This window comes from Microtus ochrogaster, chromosome 4 (genome assembly GCF_000317375.1).
Source record: "Microtus ochrogaster isolate Prairie Vole_2 chromosome 4, MicOch1.0, whole genome shotgun sequence".
NCBI classification, from domain to species: Eukaryota; Metazoa; Chordata; class Mammalia; order Rodentia; family Cricetidae; genus Microtus; species Microtus ochrogaster.
This window is the reverse complement of record NC_022011.1, coordinates 39082636-39109288: the sequence shown is the minus strand read 5'-3', so window position 1 is coordinate 39109288 and position 26653 is coordinate 39082636. Positions and strand designations below refer to the sequence as shown.

Below are 26653 nucleotides of genomic sequence, written 5' to 3'. Positions count from 1 at the left end.
CTGGAACTAGCTCTGTAGACCAGGCTGGTCTCGAACTCACAGAGATCCGCCTGCCTCTGCCTCCCGAGTGCTGGGATTAAAGGCGTGCGCCACCATCGCCCGGCTTCTCAGGCTATATTTCATGCCAGGTACTGGATTTGGTTTTTGGACTAATTAAGTCCATTTAGCCTCCCCTGTGCCTTTGTTTTCCTAACAGTAAAACAACAATACAAACACACATTTTTGTCACAATAGTCTACTGGTATACATTAAAAACTCTTTCAATCTGGGCCTGGTGGTAAAGACCTACTGTTTCAACTATTGAGGAAGTTGAGGCAGGAGGATGACAACTTTAAAACCTGCCTGGGCTACAGAATGAATTCAGGGTTGGCCCTGTCAACTAGCCCTAGAGACAGGATCTCAAATATAATATTAGAAGGTAGAAGAGCACTAGGGTAGAGCACAATGGCCAAGCACCTACCTAGCATGACTGAGGTGCTAGTTGTGACATCAGGACAAAGACTTCAACCAATCCTTATTCATTTATATCTCCTATACTGCTGGTCACTGAGTTTGCCAATGGTGAGCCCCACGCTTCTGTACCCTCACAGAGTCCCGTGTCTCATGGCTGGAATCTAATGGGTAGACAGACATGCATGTAATCTTTAATTTTGTCCCATGACTTGATTAGTTACAGACTCTTATTCCTTTGAGGATGTACTCAACCTGCCATGGCTTTTCCTGATGGGAAGTTTTTCTCTCCAGTAGGTCTGTGGAACTAAATGGATTTATGACATTCAGGGATCAGTACATGGGGATGTCAGTGCCTCCACATTATCAATACATACCACACCTTTTTAGCTATTCTGGCCATTCACCACTTCTGCCCCCACAAGCTCGAAGCTTGGACCCTCAGTCCTACAGTCTGATTCACCAGCTGATGTCAGCCGAAGACCTGGAGCCGTTGGGCACACCCATGTTGATTGAAGACGGGTGAGTAAATTCTGCCCTGCTGGGCCCTTTAGTCTCAAAATGTTCCTACCATGCACCAGTTGTATCCCCAGGCTTGTCACTGAAGGCGTTGGTCCCTCATGTTTTCTTAAGCATCTTTTCTCAGAGAGTTCTGGTTACTTTTTAGTTCCTATGAAATTGGGATTGAAGAGCCTTCATTTCTTTGTGGGTCTATGTAAACTAAGCCCTGAAATGGTTTTGTGTCAAAAATAAGCTTTACATCAGGCCTAAGGTTTTTAAATCATTCAAACCCTAATCAGTTGTGACCTGTCTATATACCTAACCAACATGCCCATTAGTAACCAATGGCATGTGACTGGCAGCCTTTGGTACAGACCTGAATGGTGGAAGAGATACCTCAGTCTGCATTTGGCTCTATTTGGGTGCTGCGTAGTTCATCATCTGGGCCACCCATTCTTACACCCATTACTTTTTAGGTAGAGAACATGGGTTGCTAGAGTCCTTAGGCCTCCCAAAAGGTATCCTAAGATCCTCAGCTGGGCTCCAGTTTCAGAAGAGTAGACTTAAATACATGAAGGAAGGATCCCCCAGAGCTTTTATATGTAAGGAATGAGGAAGAGGATGACAAGGGGACCCAGGCCCTTGAGAGGAATAAAGCTGAGTGAGATTCAAAGGCCCCTGTGGGCTAGAGCTGAGAAATAGCTTTTTAGTAAGGCTGAGCAGCTCTGGTTCCTGAACTGTCACCACCAGGGGGCACAGTGAGGACAGGAAAGGCTTTTGAATGCCTGTTCTCTGCAGCAGTCTGGCCCTTGGATTTGTTTGGCTTTGTGTTTTGTTTTTGTTTCTGTTTTCTTGTATGTGTGGTTGTTGTTCCTCATACTAGGTATGCTCCAGACCCACCACATGAATGAGTAAGAATTTCTTCTAGGGCATGAAACATTAGAGAACACCAGCATTAAGAGTGATAGCCCTCATAATTCCACAAGTTTCTAAACCTCCTTTTCTCTCAGCAGCCTCTTCTCAGAAAATCATATCACTGCCCCCCACTCCCATCCCAGCTTTTCACAGACTCCAGCCCTATCCCTTTATAAGAAGTTGAGTGAAACTGGAAATCGGTGGTCAAGGGCAAGGGCCCTACTGCCAAGGACATACTGTGCCTTCGAGGAATACCCTCCCTCCTTTGCTCCTACCCTCACTCTCTGTCCTGTTCCCACCTCCAGATATGCTGTGACACAAGCAGAGCTGTTTGCTCTGCTTTGCCGCCTGGCCGACGAGTTGCTCTTTAGACAAATTGCCTGGATCAAGAAGCTGCCTTTCTTCTGCGAGCTCTCAATCAAGGATTACACGTGCCTCTTGAGCTCTACATGGCAGGAATTGATCCTGCTCTCTTCCCTCACAGTTTATAGCAAGCAGATCTTTGGGGAGCTGGCTGATGTCACTGCCAAGTACTCGCCGTCTGATGAAGAGCTACACAGGTGAGAGCTGCTGACTGAGGAGGACATCCTGAGCAACCAAGCCATCATCCTCCCTGTGATGCAAGGCTACATAGTCTCCAAAGGGGAACATTAAATCCCATGGACCTGGATTTTAATACTGTCCTGTCATTGTCCAAATCACAGGTTCTGTGTATAGAGTAGGTATCTCTCCAACAAGGCAGGAGTGACGAATAAATGTCACACAGTCAGATTGGCAGAATGCTAAGCTGTTGCTTTAATGTTATATCTGCATTAGTGGGATGATATACCTGAGAAAAACAAAAATCTGAACTTGACCCCCAAGGGAAGGGACTCTGGACTTGTGAGTCAGCTTGGTATCATTTGTAGGCAACTTTATATTGATTCTTACAACTTATAGTACATAAGCGCCATTGTGTGCTTGTTTATAGATAGAAAGTTGAAGTTCAGAGAACCTGACCCTTAAAGGTTTTAGATTTTAATCTAGAGCCTGGTCTTGAGCTTGTCCCATAGCTTCCTGTCCCCATCCCCTGCCCTCCGCCTGACTGCTTAGGCTCTTTTGTGGTACCTGAGGTGGGATGAGATGTTAAGAGCACAGGACTGACCCAAATAGGTCTCCTGGCTGTTCTTTGCCATAAGTTTTCCTTCTGACTAACCAGCATCCTCTAACCTCTAGAACAGCCTTTTTCCTCCCTGCTGCTTCTATAACCTGTCCATGAACTATTTTAGTCACATTCTTTGAAGACCTAGGGAAAAAAATAAGGGAAAACTCTTCATTTCTAACTTCCAAATTAAAACAACAAGTATCAGCCAGGTGTTGGTGGCACACACCTTTAATCCCAGCACTCAGCAGGCAGAGGCAGGCTGATCTCTGTGAGTTCGAGGCCATTCTGGTCTACAAGAGCTAGTTCCAGGACAGGCTCCAACGCTACAGAGAAACCCTGTCTCGAAAAAAACAAAAACAAGTATCTGTTTCAATAACTTTTCTGGATTATTAATTTATTCATGTGAAATATTTTATGTAGCTTAACTCACAGTTAAACATTTCAGTAAATCACCTTTTTGTGGACAGTTTAAATAATATAAGTCATACAACTTAAAGGCACCCAGAACAAGAATAAATGAGATGTGGAGGAGCTAGGGTACCAACTCCCATAATTTTCTTTACAGGACTAGGGTGCATCAACCCCACCATCCTGTGCCTTACATAAAACAAAGCAACACTTAAGCAGGGAGCAAAGCTTTAAGACCTTCAGGAGTTTGTGCACAGCTGAATGGGAATCTGGGAACTGGCTCTCTTTTGCTTTTCTAGTGTTTCCTTGCTTACTGGCTTCAGGGTGCACCTACCTGAGATTTTATCCTATAAACAGAGCCATCTAATTTTACAAATGACCTGATCCCTTGTCTAGAGCCTCTAATTCATTGTTTCAATCTGATTTCTGTCTCAGGATTGAAGGGCTGTGTGGACAGCAGTAAACTTGCTGTAATGTTGTTGGTTTATATATCTGATCTCAGGGAGCCCAGTCTCCCTGTTTTTCTGGGAACTACTGGCTCTTCTCTAAGTCCGTCTTCTCTGGGATGGACTCCCTGTAGCAGCAGTGAAATCAGCCTCTAGGTTTTCCAGGCACTGCATGTGTTAGGAGTTGTTGGAGGCCATGATTCTAGGAACACAAACCATGTCATTTCTTTTCCCTTCTCTCCCTCCTTTCCTTTCTGGTTCCAGAGATTTAAACCCAAGGCCTTACACGTGCTATATAAGTACTCTACCACTGAGATAGAATCCCTATCTATGTTTCATTTATTTTGAGATAAGATCTCACTAAGTTTCCCAGGTAGGCCTCAAATTTAGAATGTTCCTGCTTTGGTCTTCTGAGTAGCTTCAATAATACCTATGTACTACCACACCCAACTTAGACATGGTTTCTGACTCTGAGAGTCCCAGTTCTCATTTTATAGTAACAAATATAATCTACAATGCAGGTTCATATTGAAGGATATTGAGGAGGATATAAGGACTATTCAAACCCAGACTAAGGAAAGAGGGCTGTACTTACATACTTGGCTTACCACAAGAACAGACATTTGAGCTGCATTTTGAAGCGAGAATATTCCAAATACAGTATAGAGAGCAAGATGAAGGCAGGCCAGGCCAGCCTGGTCTACAGAGCAACTTTCAGTGTTACACAGAGAGACCCTAGAAGAGTTGGACATGGTGGCATGCACTTTTAGTCCCAGAACTGGGCAGAGGCTGGAGAATCCCTGAGTTCAAGGCTAGCCTACTGTGCAAATCAAGTTCCAGGACAGCCTGGGATATATGGTGAGACTCTGCCTAAAAACAAACCCAAACAAACAAACCAGAGAGAGGACTTTGGATTTGATTGTGTTAGCAGCATTGCACCACAGGAATTACTTGGGTGGTTTACATTTGAGAAAGCGTTCTGTGGCTGTTAAGAATAGAGCATGGTTGAGCAAGAGGCTACTCTGTGTCCATGGAAAGGCAGAGAATGCCTGAAGGACAGAACAGTGATATGGAAAGAGAGGACAACGCCAAGCTAGCAGTGTCAAAGACAAGGCGTCAGCAGGATGTCTGTAAGTAAGGAAAGCTGTGAGTAGCTGCTAGGCAAGTGGGCACAAGTTATCTTAGCCAGGATGAAGCATCAAGGAAAAGCATGATGGGGGACATAAGACACTCTGTGTTTGACTTGGGTGCCTGTGAAGTCATAGATCTGAAAGTTGAGCCTCTGGAGTCAGGTTAATCACTGCCAAGCGTCCCCAGGGTGTAGCATCTAATTGGCCATAGCTCTTTCTTCCTTTGCTGCACAACTCCTACTCCCTCAGGCAGTCTTTGCTTCTTCACAGCTCCTGAGTGTGAGTGCCTGCTGTCAGGAAAAGGCTTCCCACATGATGCACGACCAGCTCCTTTTCTCTTCTTAACTGAATCAAGTTTATGGTGCCTACTCCTCATCAGACTGTTATCAGACACAGAGGTGGACAAATGTGATTTAAAGCAGATTGTAGCACCAGCCAGGGACTGCTCCCAGCCCTAATCAACACCCTTTCACTCCCTGGAGAAGATGCTTAGAGTTAGATGGGCTTTAATGGGCACTTTTGATTAGTTCTCAAGCTCAGGAAACAGTCTTTTCTCTCCTTATTACAGGAGAATGACAATGATAGTGATATTGTGGATGTGTAATGATCAATGGAATTTGTTGCACCAGTTTTTATTACTTGCATTGCTGTTGAGTCCTTGCTGCCATCCTATGAGACTTAGATATAAGGACCTTGAATTTCAGAGTGAAGAAAATGCAGGGCTACAAAGGTAGAAAAAGTCAAAGCTCTCTGCCATTACCTTATCCCAGATTCTTAGAAGGAAGGACTTTGTAGAACGCATCCTGGAGCTGTAATCTGGCTTGTATGTGGATGTGAAGGTGGCTGCTGCTGACTGCTGCCGAGGAGGGTACATTGAGATGAATGGGAAAGAGAGCTGTTCCTCTCTGCCCCTTGTTGGCATATAACTTACATAGTGTCAGTTTCAATTGCTGACTGAATGGTCCAGTGGTTTGGGGGATCCTGGCAGGAATGTTTTCTTTGTCCTAGAATGTTTGTGTGATAGGAACCTAAGAGAAGAATGGGTGTGTTTGTTCAACTTTATGGCTTTGAGTGCTGATAATTTGTAGACAGGGAATACAGGGGCGTCAGAACTGTGGAGTGGGCAGATGTGGAGGAGGAACGGCTGGAGGAGAAAGCAGGCCTGTGGAACAGAGAACAGCTCTGTTTATCAAAGGGTGGGATGCGGGTGTGCAGGAAAGCTTTGCAGCCAAGTTGTGGAGACCACTGCCAAGGAACTATGATGGCTGCTTCTTGTAAGGTATTTGAAGAAGGGGTGTGCTGTCCCCAAGAGAAAGAGCAGGACTTGGGCATATGTACAGGCCCAAGCACTTCAGAGCTCCTTTGTGTCCCCCAGGCCAAGACAGCCAGGAACAGATTTGGCGCTGCCAGCTCAGAGTCTGGATGATAGCCACACACCTGCAGGTCCTGCCGTGCCATAGTGAGGTCTGGGGCTGATTAAGAGACAGAGCATTATTTGTGCTTCCTGCATTGCTCGACCACCAGACAGATGTCAGCTCTGTCCGTCTTCTCCCCCGTCCCCGTCCCCGTCCCCGTCCCCTGCCTCATCTTATTTGTTATGTCACACCTCAGCATATCACAACTCCTCCATGCAGATACTACAGGGAACCACCATTGAGGCCCTTTCTCTCTCAAGAACTTAAGTAGCCAGCAAGTACTTTTATGAGGAGTGGTCTCCACCCCTAGCCATGCTGCTTCCTTGAAGGCACATCATGCTAGTTATGCAGAAATACCCATCACCTCCTAGGGTCAAGTCCCAGGATGAGATGCTGTGGGAACATAAAACTCTTAAGGTTTCACAGGATAGCATGTGGCAGCCTTTTTCAGGTAGCACTTAAGAATTTGACAGGATTGGGGAAGATTTTCTTACTATGTAACTTTGAGAGAGTCACCTCTTTCTACACCCTTATCCTAATACAGAAATATGGTTCATCTCGCAAGTTGTCAGGAAAGTAAGAATTCCTGTGAAAGGGCCCTTATGTCAGGAGCACAGCTGGTGACCACTCTGAGCCTTGCCACACATGAGCAAAGGAGATTTTGATTAATATACTTTTTTAGGAGGATATGGATATATAGATATACATATATATATTATACATATAATATGTATATATATTATATATACACACACAGAGCTCTGAGTTTGTGACCAGTCTGTTTCATGTAGTGAGTTCTAGGCCAGCCAGGGATATATGGTGAGACTTTGTATAATCTGCTGGCCACCTGGTCTTTCTCCCTCTCCCTCTCTCCTTCCCTCCCCCCACCCCGCCATCTGCCCTTCTTCTGTTTGCTTCTGCCTCTCTCTTTTCTCCCCCTTCCCCCCCTTCCTCTTCTCTTTCCCCTCCATAACCCACTAAATAGACTCTATACCCAAACTCTCTCTGCATACATAGTGTTTCTATCTGTTTGTCTCCCACCCAGGCCTCCAATGACCTGCCGCTGCTCCTCATGTGACTGGTCCACCACCACCTCTTTATAGATGATAATACTTTGTCGAAAGAAAGAAAGAAACAAACAAACTAACTAACTCTGATAAACTTTGATGTGTGTCCTGCAGTGTTAAATACTTGGATGCAACTTAATTCTTCATGTAAAAGTAATAAGCATATTCATCTCATTAGTCTGCAAATTTGGTTTTATCTTTAGTAAATGATAAAATTACATGCCAAAAAGCTGTCTTAAAATAAATTTACTGGGACTGGCTTAGAAGGTAAATCCTTGCTATGTAAGTAGGAGGACCCCTAAGTTTAGGTACTTGTACCCATATAAAAATCTGGAAATGTTTATAACCATATCACTGAATGAAAGCAGAGATAAACAGATCCCAGAACTTGCTGGCCAGCCAGTTTAGCCAAGTAGTGAGGTTCAAATCCAACTAGAGACTGTTATCCCCAAATATAAAGTGGAGAACAATAGTAAAAGACACCCAGTGTCAACCTCTACCCTTACACACATACATGAACATGTACACACACATATACACCAACATATAAATGAATAAGATGAATTTCACTATGGTTTACTATTAATGTCGGATTTGTATACCTATTTTATTACCCATATCCCTGGGGTCATGTAAGAATTCATCAGGTGGAAAGAAGTTACATGTAAATAGCTGGAGAAACCTGTATGGTCTGTTCTGCATAAGCAGACCAACAGAGACTGGAAGAGCTTTGGGAAGCTAGCCCATGCTCCAGGTTCTCAATGCACCAATAGCTGGCTGTGTGTTGGTGGGCCAGTCCCTTCTCCATGTTGAACTTGAGTTTCTTCTCTTGTGTTGATGTAATGATTGTTTCCCGTCGCTCATAGGGTTAAGAATGGATAGAAGGTGCTCGGCACAAGGCTCCTGTGGTGGAAAGACTCAGCAAGTGTTTCCTTCCCCAGGACTGAGTCAGGGACGCCAGTAAGATTATTGTATTGTATATTGTCTTAGCCTTGCTAGAAATAGTGAACCTAAATAAACAGAACTAGAAGCGTTTTCCACACCGCGACTGCGGCTCTCATAGAGTCGCCATGGCAGCTGTCATTGATACAGACAAAAGCTCTATCTTAATATTGTCACATTCTTCTCAGTTTCTATCCCAAATTTCCTTTAGCATAAGCAGGTAAACATCTTGCAGAGGGAGATCTCAAAGCTTACAGGGATTAAATAACCCTCCTAAATTCTCAGAGCTTTGTGTGGTACAGTTGGATTTGAACCTGGTTTTACTTGACTCTGCCCAACCCTGGAAACAGCATCTTGCAGAATCTACACTGGCTGCCAAACAGATTATGGATTTTCCTGTGGGTGACATTTCCCCCCAAGTGGAGTTTCTTTCCTATCATAGATAACTTCTGTGTCCCCTTACTGGCCTTTGCTAGTATTGGCACCCCAGATAAAAGCCTTTATCTGTTGTCTAGATTTAGTGATGAAGGGATGGAGGTGATTGAACGGCTTATCTACCTATATCACAAGTTCCATCAGCTGAAGGTCAGCAATGAGGAGTATGCATGCATGAAAGCAATTAACTTCCTGAATCAAGGTGAGTAGGTGGTGGGTGAAGACAGGAGTTTGTTTTATGTGTCACACATGTACAATTCCCCATTGCCCCACCTCCCACCTCCAGGACTGTCACAGAATCTGTTACACCACATGATCATCAGTCTTGGAAGGCCCTGTGCTTCCCCCTAGTCATCATCCTACTTGATCCTCTGCAGTGTAAGGAAAGCTTTGGATTTTTCTCTTGAAATCTAAATGCCACAATCTCTATAACTCACAGAGGAAGGAAGAGGATTCGCTTTGTTTAGTCAGTTTTAATGCATTTAAACACAGACACCAAGGACAGAACATGCGTCATTTAAAATATGTACCAAGTTTACCAGCAGCTGAAAAAGAGCAGGGTGACTGATGAAACTGCTGGCGATAAGGCGGTGGTTGACATGCTGGCAGCTGCTCTGATGCTCCAGGAAGAGTGCTGGTGCACATGACTCCTCCTCTGTTAGAAGAGTCCAGTCAGGTTGGGCACATCGCCAGCAAGTAACACGTCAATATATATATAGGAAAATTGGTGTGTTCTTGTTTTTGTTTTGTTTTTATCAAAAGTAGTGTATGAATGTCCCATTCCCAGAGTGGGCCTGTGTGGTTTTGTTCCCTGTGACTTTGAAAAGTGCTGTCTTACTATCTTCAGTTTTCCAATCCAGAGACTCTTGATCATGCCTGCCTTGTTATCACTGCTCCCCACTCTGCCCTCTAGTAACTGGCAGACTCCTACTCCTGTCTGTATATCATCATGCATTTATCAGGTGACCTACATGCCTTCTCTAGCCAAGCCCTGTACCATATATTAAAGATATTAGCAGGGGTTAGGAAGGAGGAGAAAAAAACAAACCAGGTCCCTGAAGAGTATATACTCCAATAGTACTCAACACATGAATTGTACTGCATGTGGGGAAGATGAGTAGCAACTTCTTAGAGGAGGAGAACTGTGCAGACCTCAAAGACTGGGTAGGATTTACATACAGTATGCTTTACTCATCTTCTGTACTTTAGATAGAGACATGCATACTTACAATCAAGATAGAATGGTAAGAACACAGGGACGCTGGAGATGATATCACCAATGTTTCTGATAACCTCCAGTTCAAAGTATTGTTGGGTAAAGAGCTAGCCCCTTGTTCCGTGTTCTCTCGTGCCTGTTTGTGCCACCATACCCTGTATTAAGACCTCGATGTAATGTGGAGATAACCAGCTCAGCACTTAGGGCTCAGACAAAGGACTGCTCTTTGCAGGTCCCTTTTTGTATTTATTTTTATCTTATTTACCGAGTCTGGATTTTACTTTCTCCACATTAGAAGGAGAAAAAGATCTTTTTTATGACTGTGTTTAATAATGTCTCATTTAAAAAAAAAAATCTGGTGTTTACCATCCTGTTTGTTCCCTGTGTGATTTTTATTTCGTTTTGTTTTGTTTGCAGATATCAGGGGTCTGACCAGTGCCTCACAACTGGAACAACTGAATAAGCGGTATTGGTACATTTGTCAGGATTTCACTGAATATAAATACACACATCAACCAAATCGCTTTCCTGATCTTATGATGTGCTTGCCAGAGATCCGGTACATTGCAGGTAATATTCTGGGTCCAGGATCCTCCCTGCTTCTCCAAGCTTGTGACAGGCTGAGATACAGAGCTGGTGTACAGAGCTCATAGATACCCATTACCAGAAAAGTTGTGTTGGAATAGAAAGTTAGTGTTTCCTCTTAAAAAAGAGAAGCTTCCATTTCCCAAGCACCTATGGTGTACAGCTATTCTATGGATGAGGAAAGCAAGCTCAGTATCTCCACTTCATGTCCTGAACTGTATACTTTTAGATAATGAATTTTATATGCAAGTTATATATCAATTTTTAAAACTTTGTTTTGCCAGGCGGTGGTAGCACACGCCTTTAATCCCAGAACTCGGGAAGCAGAGGCAGGAGATCTTCTCTGTGAGTTTGAGGCCAGCCTGGTGTACAGAGCTAGTTCCAGAACAGCTAGGGCTGTTACACAAAGAAACCCTGTCTTGAACAAAACAACAACAGAAACTCTGTCTTGTAGAATTGTACCATATAAATTGGCACCATAGAGCTGTGTTTACAAAGGAAATTTGTATGTGGCTTCAGCCCTCTGCTAAGCTCTTGACAATTAGTAGGTCTGTTCCAGTGCATAACCTTGGCTCTTTGTTGTTGCTTTACTTCATGTATGAGGATTCTTCTTTTCTATGTCTAGCACTCAGTGGGATGATGTTTAGACTGGGATTGTTTCTGTAAAATTCAGTAATACAATTTTTTTTTTAATTTTTTAAAGGTTTTACACACACACACACACACACACACACACACACACACACACACACACACGGTTTCTCTGTGTAGTCCTGACTGTCCTGGAACTCAGTTTGTAGACCAGGCTGACCTTGAACTCACTGAGATCTGCCTGCCTCTGCCTCCCAAGCGCTGACATTAAAGGCGCACACCACCACTGCCAAGTTTAAAGATTTATTTCTTTATTATGTATACAACATTCTGTCAGAAGAGGACACCAGATCTCATTATGGATGACTATGAACCACCATGTAGTTGCTGGGAATTGAACTCAGGGTTTCTGGAAGAGCAGCCGGTGCTCTTAATTGCTGATCCATCTCTCCATCCCCCAAGTAATGCAATTTTTGAAGGAAAACATATATAATCAGACTTTGTTTTCTGCTGCCAGCCCTAAATAACAACACGGAGACTTATTATTAATTATAAAAGCTCAGCTTTAACTTAGGCTTGTCCCACTAGCTCTTATAATTTACATTAACCCATTTATATTAATCTATGTTTTGCCTCATGGCTTTTTACCTTTCCTTCATTGTGTATGTCCGCCTCTCTCCAGTTGGCATCTCCTTTGCATCTTGATTATCTTCTACTTCCTCTCTCTCTGCCTGAAAGTCCCTCCCATACCTCCTGCCTAGCTATTGACTGTTCAGCTTTTTATTGAACCAATCACAGCACTATATCTTCATGTAGTGTACAGATATTCCACACCAAACATGTCAGTCTGACAGAATTTTTTTTTCTATTTCTTGAGCCATAGAGCAGTCTGGCAGATAGAAACTGGACCTGGCCGTATTTCCAATCACCTGGAAAGCTTTTGAAAACAGCTTTTCTTTGTTGTCGTTGTGGTTGTTGTTGTGTTTTCGTTTTTTGTTTGTTTGTTTGGTTGGCTGGCTGGTTGGTTGGCTGGCTGGCTGGCTGGCTGGTTGGTTGGTTTGGTTTAGTTTAGTAGGGTTTGTTGTTGTTTGATTTTTGTTTTTGCTTTTTCATCTCCAGACATTCATCAGTATGGGGTGAAGCCCAAGTATCAGTATTTTCTCAATGCCCTCCAGGTCATTCTGAGTTATTGACAGGGAGAACTTAGATATTTTGCTTTCACTGTTTGTATGCTTAATGCTCTGAGAAATCATCAGTGAAAAAAAAAAAAAACCTGTCTAACTTTTTTATCTCCAGGCATTTCAAATTTATTTGCCCCTATAACTCTTCCCCCTGCTTCCCTAGTACTTGCATTAATCAGTTATTGTGTTTTGAAGAACAGTGTTTTTTGTTTTTTGGGTTTTTTTTGTTTTGTTTTGTTTTTTTGGTTTTTCGAGACAGGGTTTCTCTGTAGCTTTGGTGCCCATCCTGGAACTAGCTCTTGTAGACCAGGCTGGCCTCGAACTCCCAGAGATTCGCCTGCCTCTGCCTCCCGAGTGCTGGGATTAAAGGCGTGCGCCACCACCGCCCGACTGAAGAACAGTGTTTTATAGAATGTTAGCGAGTTTGCAGGAAGCAAGTTCCCTATAGTATTTTAGCTACAAAGAGCTCGGTAGGACTCCCTGTCCGTTTCAGAGCCTTGGCTGTAAAAGGGGGTAAAAGGCAATCACAGAAACATTGAGTCTAAATGAGACAATGCTTTGAACTGACTGGCATAGAACAAGTGTAGCATATGGAAGAGTGAGCCTAGATACCCTGACATTATCTTACCCTTATGACCTTGCCGGTACTTCTGATACTTGTCCTACCTTTGTCCTGCACCGAGATTAAGCAACCTGAGAAGAGAAAAACTGGCTTTCCTTCCGTAGCTGGTAGCCGCTGCTAACGCCTTTTTTCCCTTTTATCCAGGAAAGATGGTGAATGTGCCCCTGGAACAGCTGCCCCTCCTCTTTAAGGTGGTGCTGCATTCCTGCAAGACAAGTGCAGTGAAGGAGTGACCTGTTCCCAGCACTGCCTCGGGTGCCAGCAGTGCCTTGGGTGGGCAGGACAGGCTCCAGAGGAAAGAGCCAGAGAGACCAAGATGGAGACTGTGGAGCAGCTGCCTCCATCACAAGAATTTGTTTGTTTGTCTGTTTTTAACCTCATTTTTCTATATATTTATTTCACGACAGAGTTGAATGTATGGCCTTCAACATGATGCACATGCTTTTGTGTGAATGCAGCAGATGCATTTCCTTGCAGTTTACAGAATGTGAAGATGTTTAATGTTACCGTGTTGTCATTGTTTAGAGATAGTTCTTTTGTATTTTGAGAGAGAGGGTGGGATGGAGTAGACGACTATTCCCATAATGTTGACAAAGACAACTACCTCAATGGAAACAGGGATATGACCATCCCTACCTTTCCACAGTTTCTCAGCAGACGTATGCTTGTCTGTTCGAGAACTGGCTGCCTTTTTATAGCCCCAGAGAAATATGCCAAAGGAGCAAAACAGTACAGGGAGACTTACTAGAGAGGTGGGCAGGACGTTTGAGAAGCAGGTTTTATTTTAACCCTCAATGTTTGATGAGGATTAACCATCATCTCATCCCACAAGCCCAAAGGGCAGAAACTTGTGCTCCTCCCTTCTGCTGCACCCTCCCATCCCACACACTGTTGTCTTTTGAATGCTGCTGTCAGGTTTTCGTCCAGGCAGAGTCCTGACTATAAATCCGTCTGTAGGACTTGCCTCCCAGCTGCCCAGTCTCCTGACCCAGGTCTACCAAGGCCTTCCTTCTTTAGACTCTATCCCTCCTCCTATGGATTTGACTCCCTGTGCTTTAGACAGGTAACAGAAAGATGCCCTGTTCCCTCATCTCTCACTTGTTCTCCTTTAACTTGTTTCCCTCAAAGGGTAGAGGGACGAAGGCCAGGCTGCTGGAAGAATAGACTCCTTTGGAAGCCCCTGTTCTCACCCTACCTTATCCTTAGAACCAAATCTAAAACTTGTTTAGTTTTTGTATTTTGGTGGTGGTGGTGGTGGTTTGGTTTGGTTTTGGGTTTTTTTGTTGTTGTTGTTTTTGTTTTTGAGAAAGGGTTTCTCTGTGTAGCCTTGGTTGTCCTGGAACTCACTCTGTAGACCAGGCTGGCCTCAAACTCAGAGGTCCACCTGCTTCTCCCTCCGAGTGCTGGGATTAAGGGTTTACACCACCACAGCGTGGCTAAAACTGCCATTTTTAAACAGTAGAAAGAACCAGATACTTGGCTCCTAAATTTTGTTGTAAGCTCTCCTGTTATTTCCAAAATAAGATCAGTATACCAGAGCTCTAGAGCAGAAAGACCCACAGATGCCCAGTTATTCCTTCAACTCTCATCAGTGGTCTGGTCTACCGAGGCCTAGAGGGGTGGGCCCAGAAATACCTGGAAGGGAAAGGGGCTTTAAACTACCTCATGTGTCTCAGGGCTTGCCTACTGCCTCTGCAGACGCAGCCTGGAGCCCTTGTGCTTTATTGCCTGCCCGCCTCATTCTAGGAAAAGTTCCTGCCTCCAGACTTCGGCTCAGGCTACACCTAGCTTGTCGTAGAGTTGTTTGAGCTGCTTTTCCTTTCTTTGCCCTCAGCAGGCCTTCCTAGTTGCTGCCCAGACAGCTGCTTCACCGGTGCATCCCTTGGCTGGCCTGCTGCATCCACAGCATCTCCTTGAGCCTCTTTGGTCAGGAACTGTTTACTCTACCCCAATGAAGCCTAGTTCACTTACCCAGGAGGCTGCTGCATCCTGTGTATTCTAAGTAGTCTTCACTAGAGCTTTTCTCTCTAGTAAAATGTTACGGGTACCAGCAAAGTGACACTCAATGTCCCTTGATGTCCAAAGCTCAGAGCGTTACTTCTCAGTCAGAGAGAAAGAAAGAGATGTGTTTCTCAGGAAAGTTCCGGACAGAATGTTTTCACATGTTGGTAGAAAGATATGTGTGTGTTGATGTGTCTTTTAGTTTCTAAGATCACAATATTTTTCTTGTTTGCCTGAATTTTTGCATTTAACCAAGCAGATCGCATTCTTTGGCTCCAGGTCAGAGTCTCAGCTGCTTTCCTCAAGCTAGGAATCAGAGACACCTCTTAGAGACAGTGCCTGTGCACGGCAGCTTTCTTTGCATAGACCTCCATTTGTCAAATTGTTAATTTTTGAAATTGCTTTTCAAATTAGCATTTTACCTAGTGTGTTGAATGTCAGAGCTCTGATGAGGCAGGAATATGTCTCTCCAATAATGTAGTATTAAACAGAGCAAGTTGTTAATTTGTAGAGTGGGGGAAAGGGTCTGCAAGTTGCCATCGTACAAATCCATTTTTACAAATGTTTGCAGCAGATTCCACAGAACAAAGAGCCCATTCATTGCCAAGAGCCCTGCAGAATCTCTGAGCCAAGTGGCTGTGTGTTCTGAGCTGGAGCCTGACCTGTGGACCGCCTTTAATGTCTTCTGCTCCCAGTCCTTTTATGACACGGGCATCTTTAAACAGGGTAAAGTGAGTGTGCTGCAGACTCAGGTGTGGTGAGGAGAGGGAGGAGTGCAGCTAGCAGCGTGGAGACATTAGGTCAGCCACTAGATGTATTTGTGATTTTGGTTTGAAGGACACAGAGAAAGGTTGGAGGGGGAGGTTTGGTGTGCTTGTTTTTTTGCCTTTTTTTTCCCATAATGTTTGGTGAACAGGCAGCCTTTTTGCTAGTGGAAAAAGGAAAATTTGTGCACATTATTTCTCATTCTTTTTTCTACCCTCTCTGATCCTGGCCACTAAAAGTACTCACTTTGAGTGAGAATTTTTCCACCATAAAAAATATAGCCCCAAAAACCTTCTTGCACTATGCCAGGACATAAAGGCATCCCTTTCCTTTTCTTGTGTATTTGGAGTCTTGGAGCTTTGTAGTTGTTCTCGGGCTCCCATTAGAGACGTTCAGTGTCCTTTGCGGGGTTTGCTGGTCTCGCCCTTAGTTTGGAGAAATTCCCTACAACTAACTCATCTCCAAGCACTCCACCTGGCTTAGGACAGCTGAAGGGGCCATCATAGAGTCAAGAGGGAGAGGAGAACATAGAGGCATCACCCAGAGTTGCCCTTTCCACACGTGGCCTACCTCTGACTTGCCCCACTATTCAGGGAAGTGAGCCAGCTGTCTAGCCTGCTGCCCTGTACCTCTCTTGTTTGTTCTTGACTACTTCCTGAGTGATGGGACGGATAGGCAGAAGGCAGTCTTTAAGTTGTGGCCAAGGTTAGCTAAACTAAAGGGGCCCTGGCCTCCCTAGGGCAGAAAGCTGAGCAGTTGCTCTGTATCTCTGCCTCTGCAACACTGTTCTTTTGTTACTTTTTAATTTTTAAATTGCAGTTTTTAAGAAATTTATCCTTTCCGACCAGTTCTTCTATTAAACTTTGATTTTTTTTTTTTTTTTTTAAGTTTAGAAAGAAAGAAAACCCATTAACTGACTCCCCCACCTTGGTCCATGGGAATACCCACACGCCCCTCTGCCATTGGTCCTCCTCCCTTTTCCTCACGCCCAGTGTCTGTGAAGTAGTGTTTTATCTGTGTCTTAGGATGAAAAACGGCAATCATTCCACCAGGTGCTGGAAAGTGGTCAGCCTTGAAGCAGGCGCTTTTGGGACCACAGCTCAGGGATGTGTATTTAATTACAGGGTCCCCAGAAAGCCCTCTTTTGGCTGCCACAAGTAACATCTTTCCTGGAGTCAAACCCTGAGTGCTTCCTCAGGGCGTAGCCACAGTCTACTGAGCTGGAAGCAGGCTGCCTCCTTGATTAGGTCTGGGCTTCCTCAAGACTTGAACCACCCTGTACATGAGCTTCTGTGGTGCTCCTGGGAGGCCTGGCCCTTCTGCCAGGACCAGTCAGTCCTCTTCTCAGGCTGCACCCTAAACAGACACCAGCTTACATGGGGATCAGTCGGAGGCTTAAATGGAAGCTGTGGGAAAGCCAGGGCCTACTGCAAACCCAAGAAAAATGTGCTACTGGTGGAGGCTAGTTTTCCAGACCCTGAAGCCAGCGCTGCCAGCCAAAGGGTTCTCTTGCTCTTTGGTGACCTTTTTCTTAGCAGAAATATAATAGGTGATAATGTTTTTGACTCAAATTTCCATGGGGGAAAAAAAAACTACCTCTTGAGTGACATCCTGGTCGATTCCTCTCTGAGGAGTCTGTGGGAAAAGAATACTGTTGTTCCCATGCTGTTTACATGTTTCTGTCGGGAACGAAACCCTGGACTGTTGGTGTTTTTGTCTGTGTTGCCATCCCAGGCCTGCGATAGGGGCTTGTGGCTGCATTGTAATGTCTGGGCAGTATCTGAGGAGTTCTTCCCACCTGCCCAGCTAGGGACAAGCCACCCCTGGAAGAGGCCTTCCTATGTATGCTCCATAGCTTGGGTTTCAGGAGCTCTGATGGCAAGTGCATCACGAGCCTACCTTAAGCTACCTCCCAGTCCTCCCACAGCAGGAATCGGATGAATAGGATGTCTCTGAGCCCTTGTTCCCAAAGGGCCGGCCAAGGGCTGCCTGCCAGCCTGGCTCCATCAACCCTGCATGACCAAATGATAGTTGGCGGGCTCTGCAGGCTGCTCAGGCCCTCTGCTACCTCCCACACTTGCCTGCTGGCAAGGGATGGGCCTTGTTCTGTGAATTGACTACCTTTGGAAATGTGACCAGTTAGTGTGAAATGCATGTTTAGCAAGCATTAGGTACTGTATTTGAACCAATAAATGTGAATCCTCTGCACATGCCATGTTGTCTGTGAAGCTTTTCTGGGGCTTGGTGGGGGGGGGGGGATAGGCTGGGTGTCCTGAGGCATGAACTTCTGCTCATAGCCAGCACCCCACCCATTTCTGTTGCTGAGAGCCTGGCAGAGAATGGTCTGCTCTAGAATTTCAGAAACCAGTGAGTGCCTGCTGTATGCTTGCTGTATGCTGCTATTGCTTTTTCATAAACCTAGAACACCAGGAGGACTAGGTTTATTCGAGGACTATTGTCTCGGTTTGTAGATGAAGAAACTAAGGTTGAGAATGGTGAGAAAACTTGCATAAGGTTCACAACCAGAAAAAAAGCACAACTACGGGATAGCCTGGTGGGAGCCACTTAGACCTTTGAAGTACTGTGAGGAACGTTGTGACTTGGGATGGGGATAGGTAGTAAGAAACTGTAAAGGAGGGGCTTCCCTGATGAGAATGGTTTTGAAAGTCACCAGGATGAGAACTGTACAACGCTGCAGCTGGTTCCAAGGTCCTATAAAACAAAAGAACATGAAGAAACTGAGTTTGGGGAAGAGCACCGCTGGATGTAGTTAAGGGTTCGGGAGAAGTCATCTGCTGAAGCTCAGCTGTGTCAGGGACAGCAGGGTGCTGCGTGATGACTCCAGAAAACCAGTATGGCTTCTTTTAACCTATGTAGGCTGTGAGCAAATAGTGACTGAAAAGTCAAAGGACAAGGCCAGAGGCACACACAAAGTATCATGAACCCAGATGTACCAGTTCCAAAGTCCTCACACACTTAGGCAGGGTGTTGCCTGAAAAGACAGAGGGAGACTCCCCAATGGCAAGATAAAGCCTGAGGCGTCTCCTCAGTCTATTAAATTGTTCTGTGTGAAACGGGGACACCCAGCTGCCTTCTATGTTCCATGCCTAGCCCAAGGTACCAAAGAGCCCTTGAGGCTTGAAAGAGGTGATTTGAAACAAAGGGACCACAGCAGAAGGAGGTAATAGGCTGTCTTCAAGAGGAAGCAGATAGAAACAGGCACAAGAAGGGAGTGTACTGGCTGCCTAGTGACAGCCACGCCCTATGGCCACCTGCTCTGAAGCAAACTGGCTCAGATGACACATGAACTAGCAGCAGAATTAGCTTTTGAATCCAGGTCTATCTGATAGCAAAGTTACAACAGCGTCCTCCCTGCTCCTTCAGCAGTTCTGAGCACAAATGGTGTCTGTAACAAAGCTTAGCAACAGACGGCCTTCGGTTGAACCTTCCACTATTCAAAAACAAACCCACCAGCGAAAGAGTAATCCTGTAAACTATATGCAAGCCAGACCTAATTGGCTGAAAAGCAATGATGTCCCCAAGACCCTGGGATGCCACTGAACATAGGCCACTGATGAAGGCCCTGTCAAAAAAGAAACAGTCTGTTGCCAGGAACTAGGAAGATGCCATGCTCTTTGTTTTCCTCCCAGACTCCCAGGCTTCCTTCCCAAGGCTGTAGGAAGTCTTACCATTTAGCCCAACCGAGTTGTGCCAAAATACTTGATCATCTGATTTACTTTTTTTTTTCATGGAAGTTCTGTTGGGTCAGCATTCCATGGGATAAAATTTAGGACAGTGCTCTCCAAATATCTAAGTGACTTCTTAAGTAATTGTGAACTGTAAGCTTCCTGGGGTATGAGGTGACTGTCTAGGAAGAAGGAAGAATGGAGGAGTGTAGCTCTGTATGACACCCCAGGTTCAGCTTTAGCACCAAAATAAGTGACATAGACTGTAGTGACATCCATGAGGTCACTTGCTCCCTAGAGCAACCCAGTGAGGTATGTGCTGTGGTAATTCCATTTTACAAATACCCAGAGAGGGTAAATAATTTGCATAGGTGACCTAACTAGGGGGCACTCACGAGTGCCTATTAGAAATATGTCCACTGAGTTCACCAGGTTGGAGGTAAGGATATCTGTGCAGCCAGCACTGGGAGCTGACTGCTCCAGGTTCCATTAGGAAAACCAGACACATTCAGAAATGATGGTAGGGTGTGTGGTAGGGCTAGCGTGGTCTGTCTGCAAGGGTCCTTTCCAGGGTTTACTTCCCTTGGCAACCTGTGAGGTGGGGAACATCAACAAGGGGTCTCAGCTCATCTCCTCCATGGTGGTATTTAACACTGACCCAGATAGATGCCTCCGTGGTCCCCACTTGCTTTGTCCACGGCGCAGGAATTTAGGAATGATAGTGGTTAGCTCTAAGGGCTTACTGACGTCCATCCGTACAAAGAGGCTGTGTGCTGAAACTGCAGGCCCCTCCACCTCAGCAGCAGAGGCCCAGCAAAGCCAGGCACCTCTTCTCTGCTTGGCCTAGCCTTGGCCTGGCTGCCCATCAGGAGTTTAGGTGCAGTGACAATCAGCCTGCCAGCTCCTGTGGCAAAAGTGCCCAACTGCCAGACCCAGGGCTTGTGGAGACTTTGTTCCCTTGGTAACAAGTCTCACCATGGAGACCACAGCCCCATCCTTGCCCTCCTTGCAAGTTCCCTCTCCACAAACCTTCCCTGCTCTGCACCCAGTCCTAAGAGCATGCGGGTTTAAGAGTGCAATAAGGAAGCATACGGCCAGCAGGAGCGCCCAAATCTATGCCTGGGAAGGCTCTATGGTGGCCATGCTCTGCCTGATTTTGGCTGAAAGCCAGGCAGGCACCAGACCAAAGTCACAAAGCTGATCAGGGCAGGAGCTGAAACTTGCATCCAAGGCTTTAGGTTTGGGATCTGTTTTTTCTCCTCCCTGTGGCCAAGATAGCCTTGGGCTACGGTCTAGCTAGGACTGGATAACTGGTACACAGACAGACAGAGAGACAGAGAGAGAGCCCTTGCTGGCACAAAAACCATTGCTGCAGCCCTTTGAGGTCCAGGCGGGATACTACATCAATGGAGGAGTTGCACTATTTTAAGCCAGGAATGGAGGGCCCCATACGGGCACAGGGGAGGGTGGCCTTAGGCCCTTGGCTAGCTTCCCGGAAGTCACCATGGCCTCCCTCTTCTCCCCCAGCAGCTTTCAGAGGCAGTCACTTCCCTACAAACAGGAAGGAGGTCCTCAGGCCAAGACCTCCAGCCCCAGTTTCCTCCCCTTCCCCCCACCCCAACCTTCTCTACTACATGGGGGAGCACACCAGTGCAGGATTCTTGTACCTAATAGGGATGGCTTCCTAGGTGGGCAAAACAGGGCCTAAAAGTATACTACTCCATTCACCCCACTACTCCAGGACAGGTTTCCCCTTTCTGGGGCCCTTTGGTCCCCTCACCATGAACTGACTTTACATGTACTTTCCCATTGAGGATGGTCACTGAGTCAGAAGAGCCGCAGATCTGGTCTCATTCAAGGACGCTAGAGAAAAAGCAAAGAAAAACATACTAGAACACTGAAAGTAGCAAGCAAATTGAGACAGTCCAAGAGAAAGTTAGGGGAATAAACAGATTGATCAGCATACAGACAGAGAAAGCCAGGAGACACCACCAGTATCCGCAGTGGCCTAGGTCCAGGAGAGCAGGGCCACAGCCCAGTGGCAGCTCTGATTACCCCCCCCCAGCACAAGCCTAGTCTCAGAGCTGTGGGGGGCCCACCGGCTGCAAAACTGGAGAGGAATGTGGGGAGCAAGGCTGGGTCACCTCTTGAGGGCCAAGCGTGTGCGCTCTGAGATAAGCTGCCCCAGGAAGGGGCCACAGCTGCGCTGCACGCACGCTCCAGAAGCATGAGAGGCCCAGGCCCAAGGCTGGCAGTTCAGCACCACCAGACCCCAGGCACCTGCCCTACCTGGAGGGGTTCCACCAGGCTTCATTCTAGAAGGTCCCAGGTCCCTCTGGCCCTGCCTTCCTTGGAGGACAGGCAGCTTCTAAGTACATTGTGTTGGGAACAGCACCAAGAGGCACTTACCTGACTACAGCCTTGGCTCAAGTTTGGGGGATGGGAAAGGGATGGGCACAATGCCTTATGCAGAGCAGGAGCACCAGCAGGTTGGGAGAGTTCTGAAATGAACCCCAAGTTGTCCCTATGGGGTTCTGTACTGGTGTGTGTGTGTCAACATGCTACCTCCAATATTTGGGGGACAGTGCAGTAGTGTACACGTATGTTGCCTGTCTCCAGACACTACCTCTACAGGCCCTGGCTCTCTGTCTAGAGAATAGCCCCCGGGAAGTACCCGGTTTTTCCCACCCTCACCAGGTGGTCCAGCCTGATGAGCCACAGGAGGAGGAAAAGGCAGCAGGTCTAGAGAAGGCCCCCAGCTCCCCCTCCCCATGATGCAGCTGAGGCTCCCGCTGGCCACGGCCTTGACCCAGCACTATGGACTTCTCTGACATTGGCATCGGATCTGAACATCTGGCAGCAGGCTGATAAGGGGTGCAGCGGAAACAGCCTCCGCTGCTGCCAGCAGACCCGCCCCCTGTGCTGCCCGGAATGGGGTCTTCACAGCCAGTTCCTTCTGCCCCCTACTCCCTGAGCCCCTTGGCCTGTAGTCCATTCTCTGCTTCAATCTCTCTATCTCTCTCTCCCCTCCCTTTCTCTTTCTCCCTCCCTCTCCATTCTTGCGCATTTCTTTCTCATCTCTCCTGAGGTTCTCTCATTCCTCCCCTCCACCACCTATGGGTATTCCTTACCATCAGTAGGTTTCTCATCTTCTCTCCACTGTCCCTCAGTCACAACTGTTCCCCTCCCCTCCCTTCCAGTGTCTAAGTATCTGCTTTTTTTTGTCCTTTCTTCCACCTCCAGGAAATAAGCCTGGCATTTGGGGAAAGTCCCTACTCTAAGCTTTGTCTGCGTTGGGGTGGCAGCTCTGGATCAGGGCTGTGGCTCTGCTTCCTTGCAAGAGATCTGGCCTGGACCCCCAGCATTGCAACTGAGCTCACACAGGAACACACATGACGTAGGCTATGCCTCAGCTCTCTGCTTTCCCACTGCTAAGCTGTCTGTGCTTAAGTAACTTTAGAGGGATGCCTCCTGACTGAATCGTGAACGTTGCTCACTGGGAGTGAAATAAAGATACTCTACCCCACTCCTAGGATGGTAGCAAAGGTTGGAGACTAAGGTTCACAAGGACATAGTGCCATTCCCATGCTCACAACCCCAGCTCCTTCCTGCTCTGTCCAGTGGTGAAGCACCTCTTTGAATAAGGGTCGATGGGCCAGAATAGGAGGCAGCCCTGAGAAAGTGGGTCTATCGTATCCAAGGTTGACTAGGAACCACCCAGCTTAAGTGTTAGTGACAGCTAACACCTATAGAGGAGCCAAGATAAGCCCAAGCGGAGCCTCTTACACAAGCACATGGGGGCCTTCTGCAAAAACAAGCATTCAATAGTGCTGAGGACCTAAAGATAAATCAAGCCCTCACTGAGGGTTCCCCCCAGCTGAGGTGAGTCACCAGAAGGGCAAGCAACATTGACAGAGATTTTGCAATGTCAGACTCAACAAGGAAAAGGCCTCTAAGGACAGACAGAGCAGCCAGGTCTTCCCTGGGTCGTGTGTGTGTGTGGTGTGTGTTGCTGACACTTATTGAGCACACACAGCATACTAAGAGGACACTAGGCAACTTACAAGTTTCATACCCATTATAAAGGGAAAACGTGAGGCCCAGAAAGGGGCCATATTGAAATGGAACCCAGAGTCTTCACCGGCAGTGCTCAGATCTCAAGGACTTGCCAGGACACCACAGCTAAGCTGGCTGGTAATTTCCAAAGCACCATGGTGCTGAAAGACACCACTTACCCTGTTTAAAAAGGCAAGTTCTGCTGAGCATGGTGGTGCAGGTGGATCTTTGTGTGTTCCAGGCCAATCTGGTCTACTTGGAGAGTTCCAGCCAGCCAGGGCTACACAGTAAGATCTTGTCTCAAAAATAATAAATATGCAAAAAAAAATTTTTAAAAAGAGGGCAAGCTATGCACTTCTAAAGCTCTGAGTTTGAACCCCCCCACCCCACACACACCAGGAGATGTGGAACCTACTTCTTGAAGTCTCTCATTTAAAGGGGCAAAAGCCAAGATTTTGTTGTGGCGTGTATGTCACAAGTTGAAGAAATGATATTTTCTACCCTGTGTCTTTACTAAACTCAGAGGACAAGCAGCATGGATTCAAAATGAGAATATTTGCAGGAAGGTCAGGAAAGAAGAGTCAGGCATGGCAGCTTACACCTGTAATTCCAGCACTCAGGCTGGGCACAGAATTGCTGCCAGGAGAATAGCCTGGACGACAGAGTGGTAGCCCAGAGCAAACAAAAAATAAGTAAGGCCCCTGCTTCGGGGTCACGATGGGCAGCAAGATGGCTTCCGCCAGCAGGGTCATGCAGGTAGTGAAGCCACATGCTCCATTAATAAGGTTCCCTGACAGAAGAGACAATCCTAAACACAGTGCCTCAGACATTTGAGGTCTGCTGGGCTACCCTCCCACTCTTCTGTAATTTCACAGCATTCTAAAGGAAGCATATCCCCAGATTTGCCAATGCATCCGGGGCCACCAGACACTGCAGAAATACTAAAAGCATTACCTCAGAAATACAGAAGGAAACCTATATCTCAAGAAGAAATGGACTTCATCCAGCGTGGAGGTCCAGAATGATCGCTATGGCTGCTGTCTGTCGCCAGACAAAAGGATTATCTTTACAATAAAGGACTTCCAAAATGTCAAATGAAAATTGTATATTAAACAACCTTAGTAAATATTTTGCAAAAAGAATGAAGTATAGAAACTCTAGATGGCCACTTGTATCTCCTCAATGTATCTTGGTCAGCTTCTCTACCAAGCTGGCCTGCATACCTATTAAAGACACATTTTTACATATTAGCCTGGTTAACTTACTCTTGATTATGAAGTATTACCGGTGATGAGTACTGAAAGCACACAGTATCTAGTGAACAATCAATTTTCTCTTTTCTGTTTGTTTAGACATAAAGATGATTTATGAAGCGTAAAAAAATAAGTAAATCAGAAAAAACAAAATGTTTAAATGAAACAAAAGTAATAAAGTGAAACAGAACTGAGAAATAATAAAAATAAAACAAAAGGAGTCTGGTTAAGTTCTAGCTCTAGACAGAAAAAATATAACTTTCTAGGTTAATAAGGCATGAACTGGCAGGGGGTAGTTGTACGTAATGGTACTGACATAATTAAAACTTATTCATATGTTCTGATGGACAGTAAAATTCCCGGCTGAACTCACCATTTTAAACCTGAAGCAGGGGGCAGAGGGATAGGCTTATACTCCCAGCACTCCCAAGGGAGTGGCTGGGAAGTTTGAGACCAGCCAGAGCTACATAATGAGACAATGTCTCATAGCACAAAAACAGCAAAGAACTAAATGGTAACATAAGGAAAAGACACTCTAGATTTTAAATCCAATTGGCTCAGTTATCTAGAAAAATCCCTGTCATCCAGAGCTACATAAATGAAAAGTTTCGGGAGACTTGCCTGTTTCTTCAAGTGGAGTGGGAGTTCTCTCTCCCTACTTGGTGGCCCCGTGCCCTAAGCAACTCCCCAGAACAAATGGTTGCAAATCCTCTTGAGACAGACTCCCTGTTCTTCACCACAGCCTCCCCTAGTGCCCAGAACAGTGCTTGGCTCACAAAGCACACAGTCTATTGGAGATGAAGAAGGAATGAACAGAGAGGTATGGGATAAAGGACCATGCAGGGCTCAGCAATCTGGACCCAAAAGGAGCAGGCCAGTCCAGGACCTGTATGGACTTGAAGAAAGTGTACAAGGATATCCAAGGCAAAGCAGAGAAGATAAAAAAAAAAGCCTTAGCCGGGCGGTGGTGGCGCACGCCTTTAATCCCAGCACTCGGGAGGCAGAGGCAGGCGGATCTCTGTGAGTTCGAGACCAGCCTGGTCTACAGAGCTAGTTCCAGTACAGGCTCCAAAGCCACAGAGAAACCCTGTCTCGAAAAAAACCAAAAAAAAAAAAAAAAAGCCTTGTATATTAAAAAATACCTCCTTTCCTACCGGCCCGAGTACCCACATAGCCCAGTCTGGAGTCCCTGTAACCACACCCCTAGCCCAGCAGTCTTGGCATGGCTTCAGAACGTATCTGCAGCTCCCAATCCATAGTGATATTCAGAGAAGCCATAACCAAAAGCCACATGAGCCCCACCTGACTGGGATCCACTATGCCATTCCTCCCCATCAGCCATTCTGACTCCACACTCAGATCTGAGACGAGCTGGACCAAGTAGTGTCCAGGTCAACACCCAGGGAGGAAGTCATTCAAGAGGAGAGACTTGCAGCCTTGTGAGGGAGCAGCCCGTAAATCAGGTCCCACTCCCACCCAGTCGCTAACAAGCGGCTGCCTACCCGCCTACGTGGGGTCCCTGCCTCAGGCTCCCACAGTGGCCTGGACAAGCAGCTGGCCAAGGCCTCCCCAGTGCCTTGGCCTCTGCCCCCACCCAGGGCCCCCAGAAAGATAGGGGTATTTTTTTTTCTTTTAGGAGAGTGAAAAAGATATAGACCTAAATGAAGAGAAACACCAACAAAGGAGGAGAGAGGCCTGCAGAGTCACGTGGGGGCAGAGACCAATTGGGCCTCCGGTGCCCCCCCCACCCACACGGGGAGGAGAGGACTCTATCGGACAGGGCCAGTTTGCTGTCCGCCCGCTACCCGCCTGCTGCTGGGTGAAGAAGTTCCTGACGGTCTGCT

The 26653-nt window shown here is 46.3% G+C and overlaps 1 protein-coding gene and 1 pseudogene across 1 annotated transcript in view; both read left to right on the top strand.

The window, feature by feature from the left end:
- The window catches only part of Nr6a1 (nuclear receptor subfamily 6 group A member 1), a 148543-nt gene extending 134227 nt beyond the window's left edge, over positions 1-14316 (top strand). Inside the window, exons 7-11 of the mRNA XM_005345955.3 lie at positions 745-972; positions 2172-2426; positions 8934-9055; positions 10487-10639; positions 13193-14316. Coding sequence (XP_005346012.1) covers positions 745-972; positions 2172-2426; positions 8934-9055; positions 10487-10639; positions 13193-13281 — 847 coding nt within the window. The 3' untranslated portion in view covers positions 13282-14316. The remainder of the gene's footprint in view (positions 1-744; positions 973-2171; positions 2427-8933; positions 9056-10486; positions 10640-13192) is intronic.
- A 9943-nt stretch (positions 14317-24259) lies between these two features.
- LOC106143751 lies at positions 24260-24581 on the top strand (annotated as a pseudogene).
- Positions 24582-26653: the final 2072 nt, after the last annotated feature.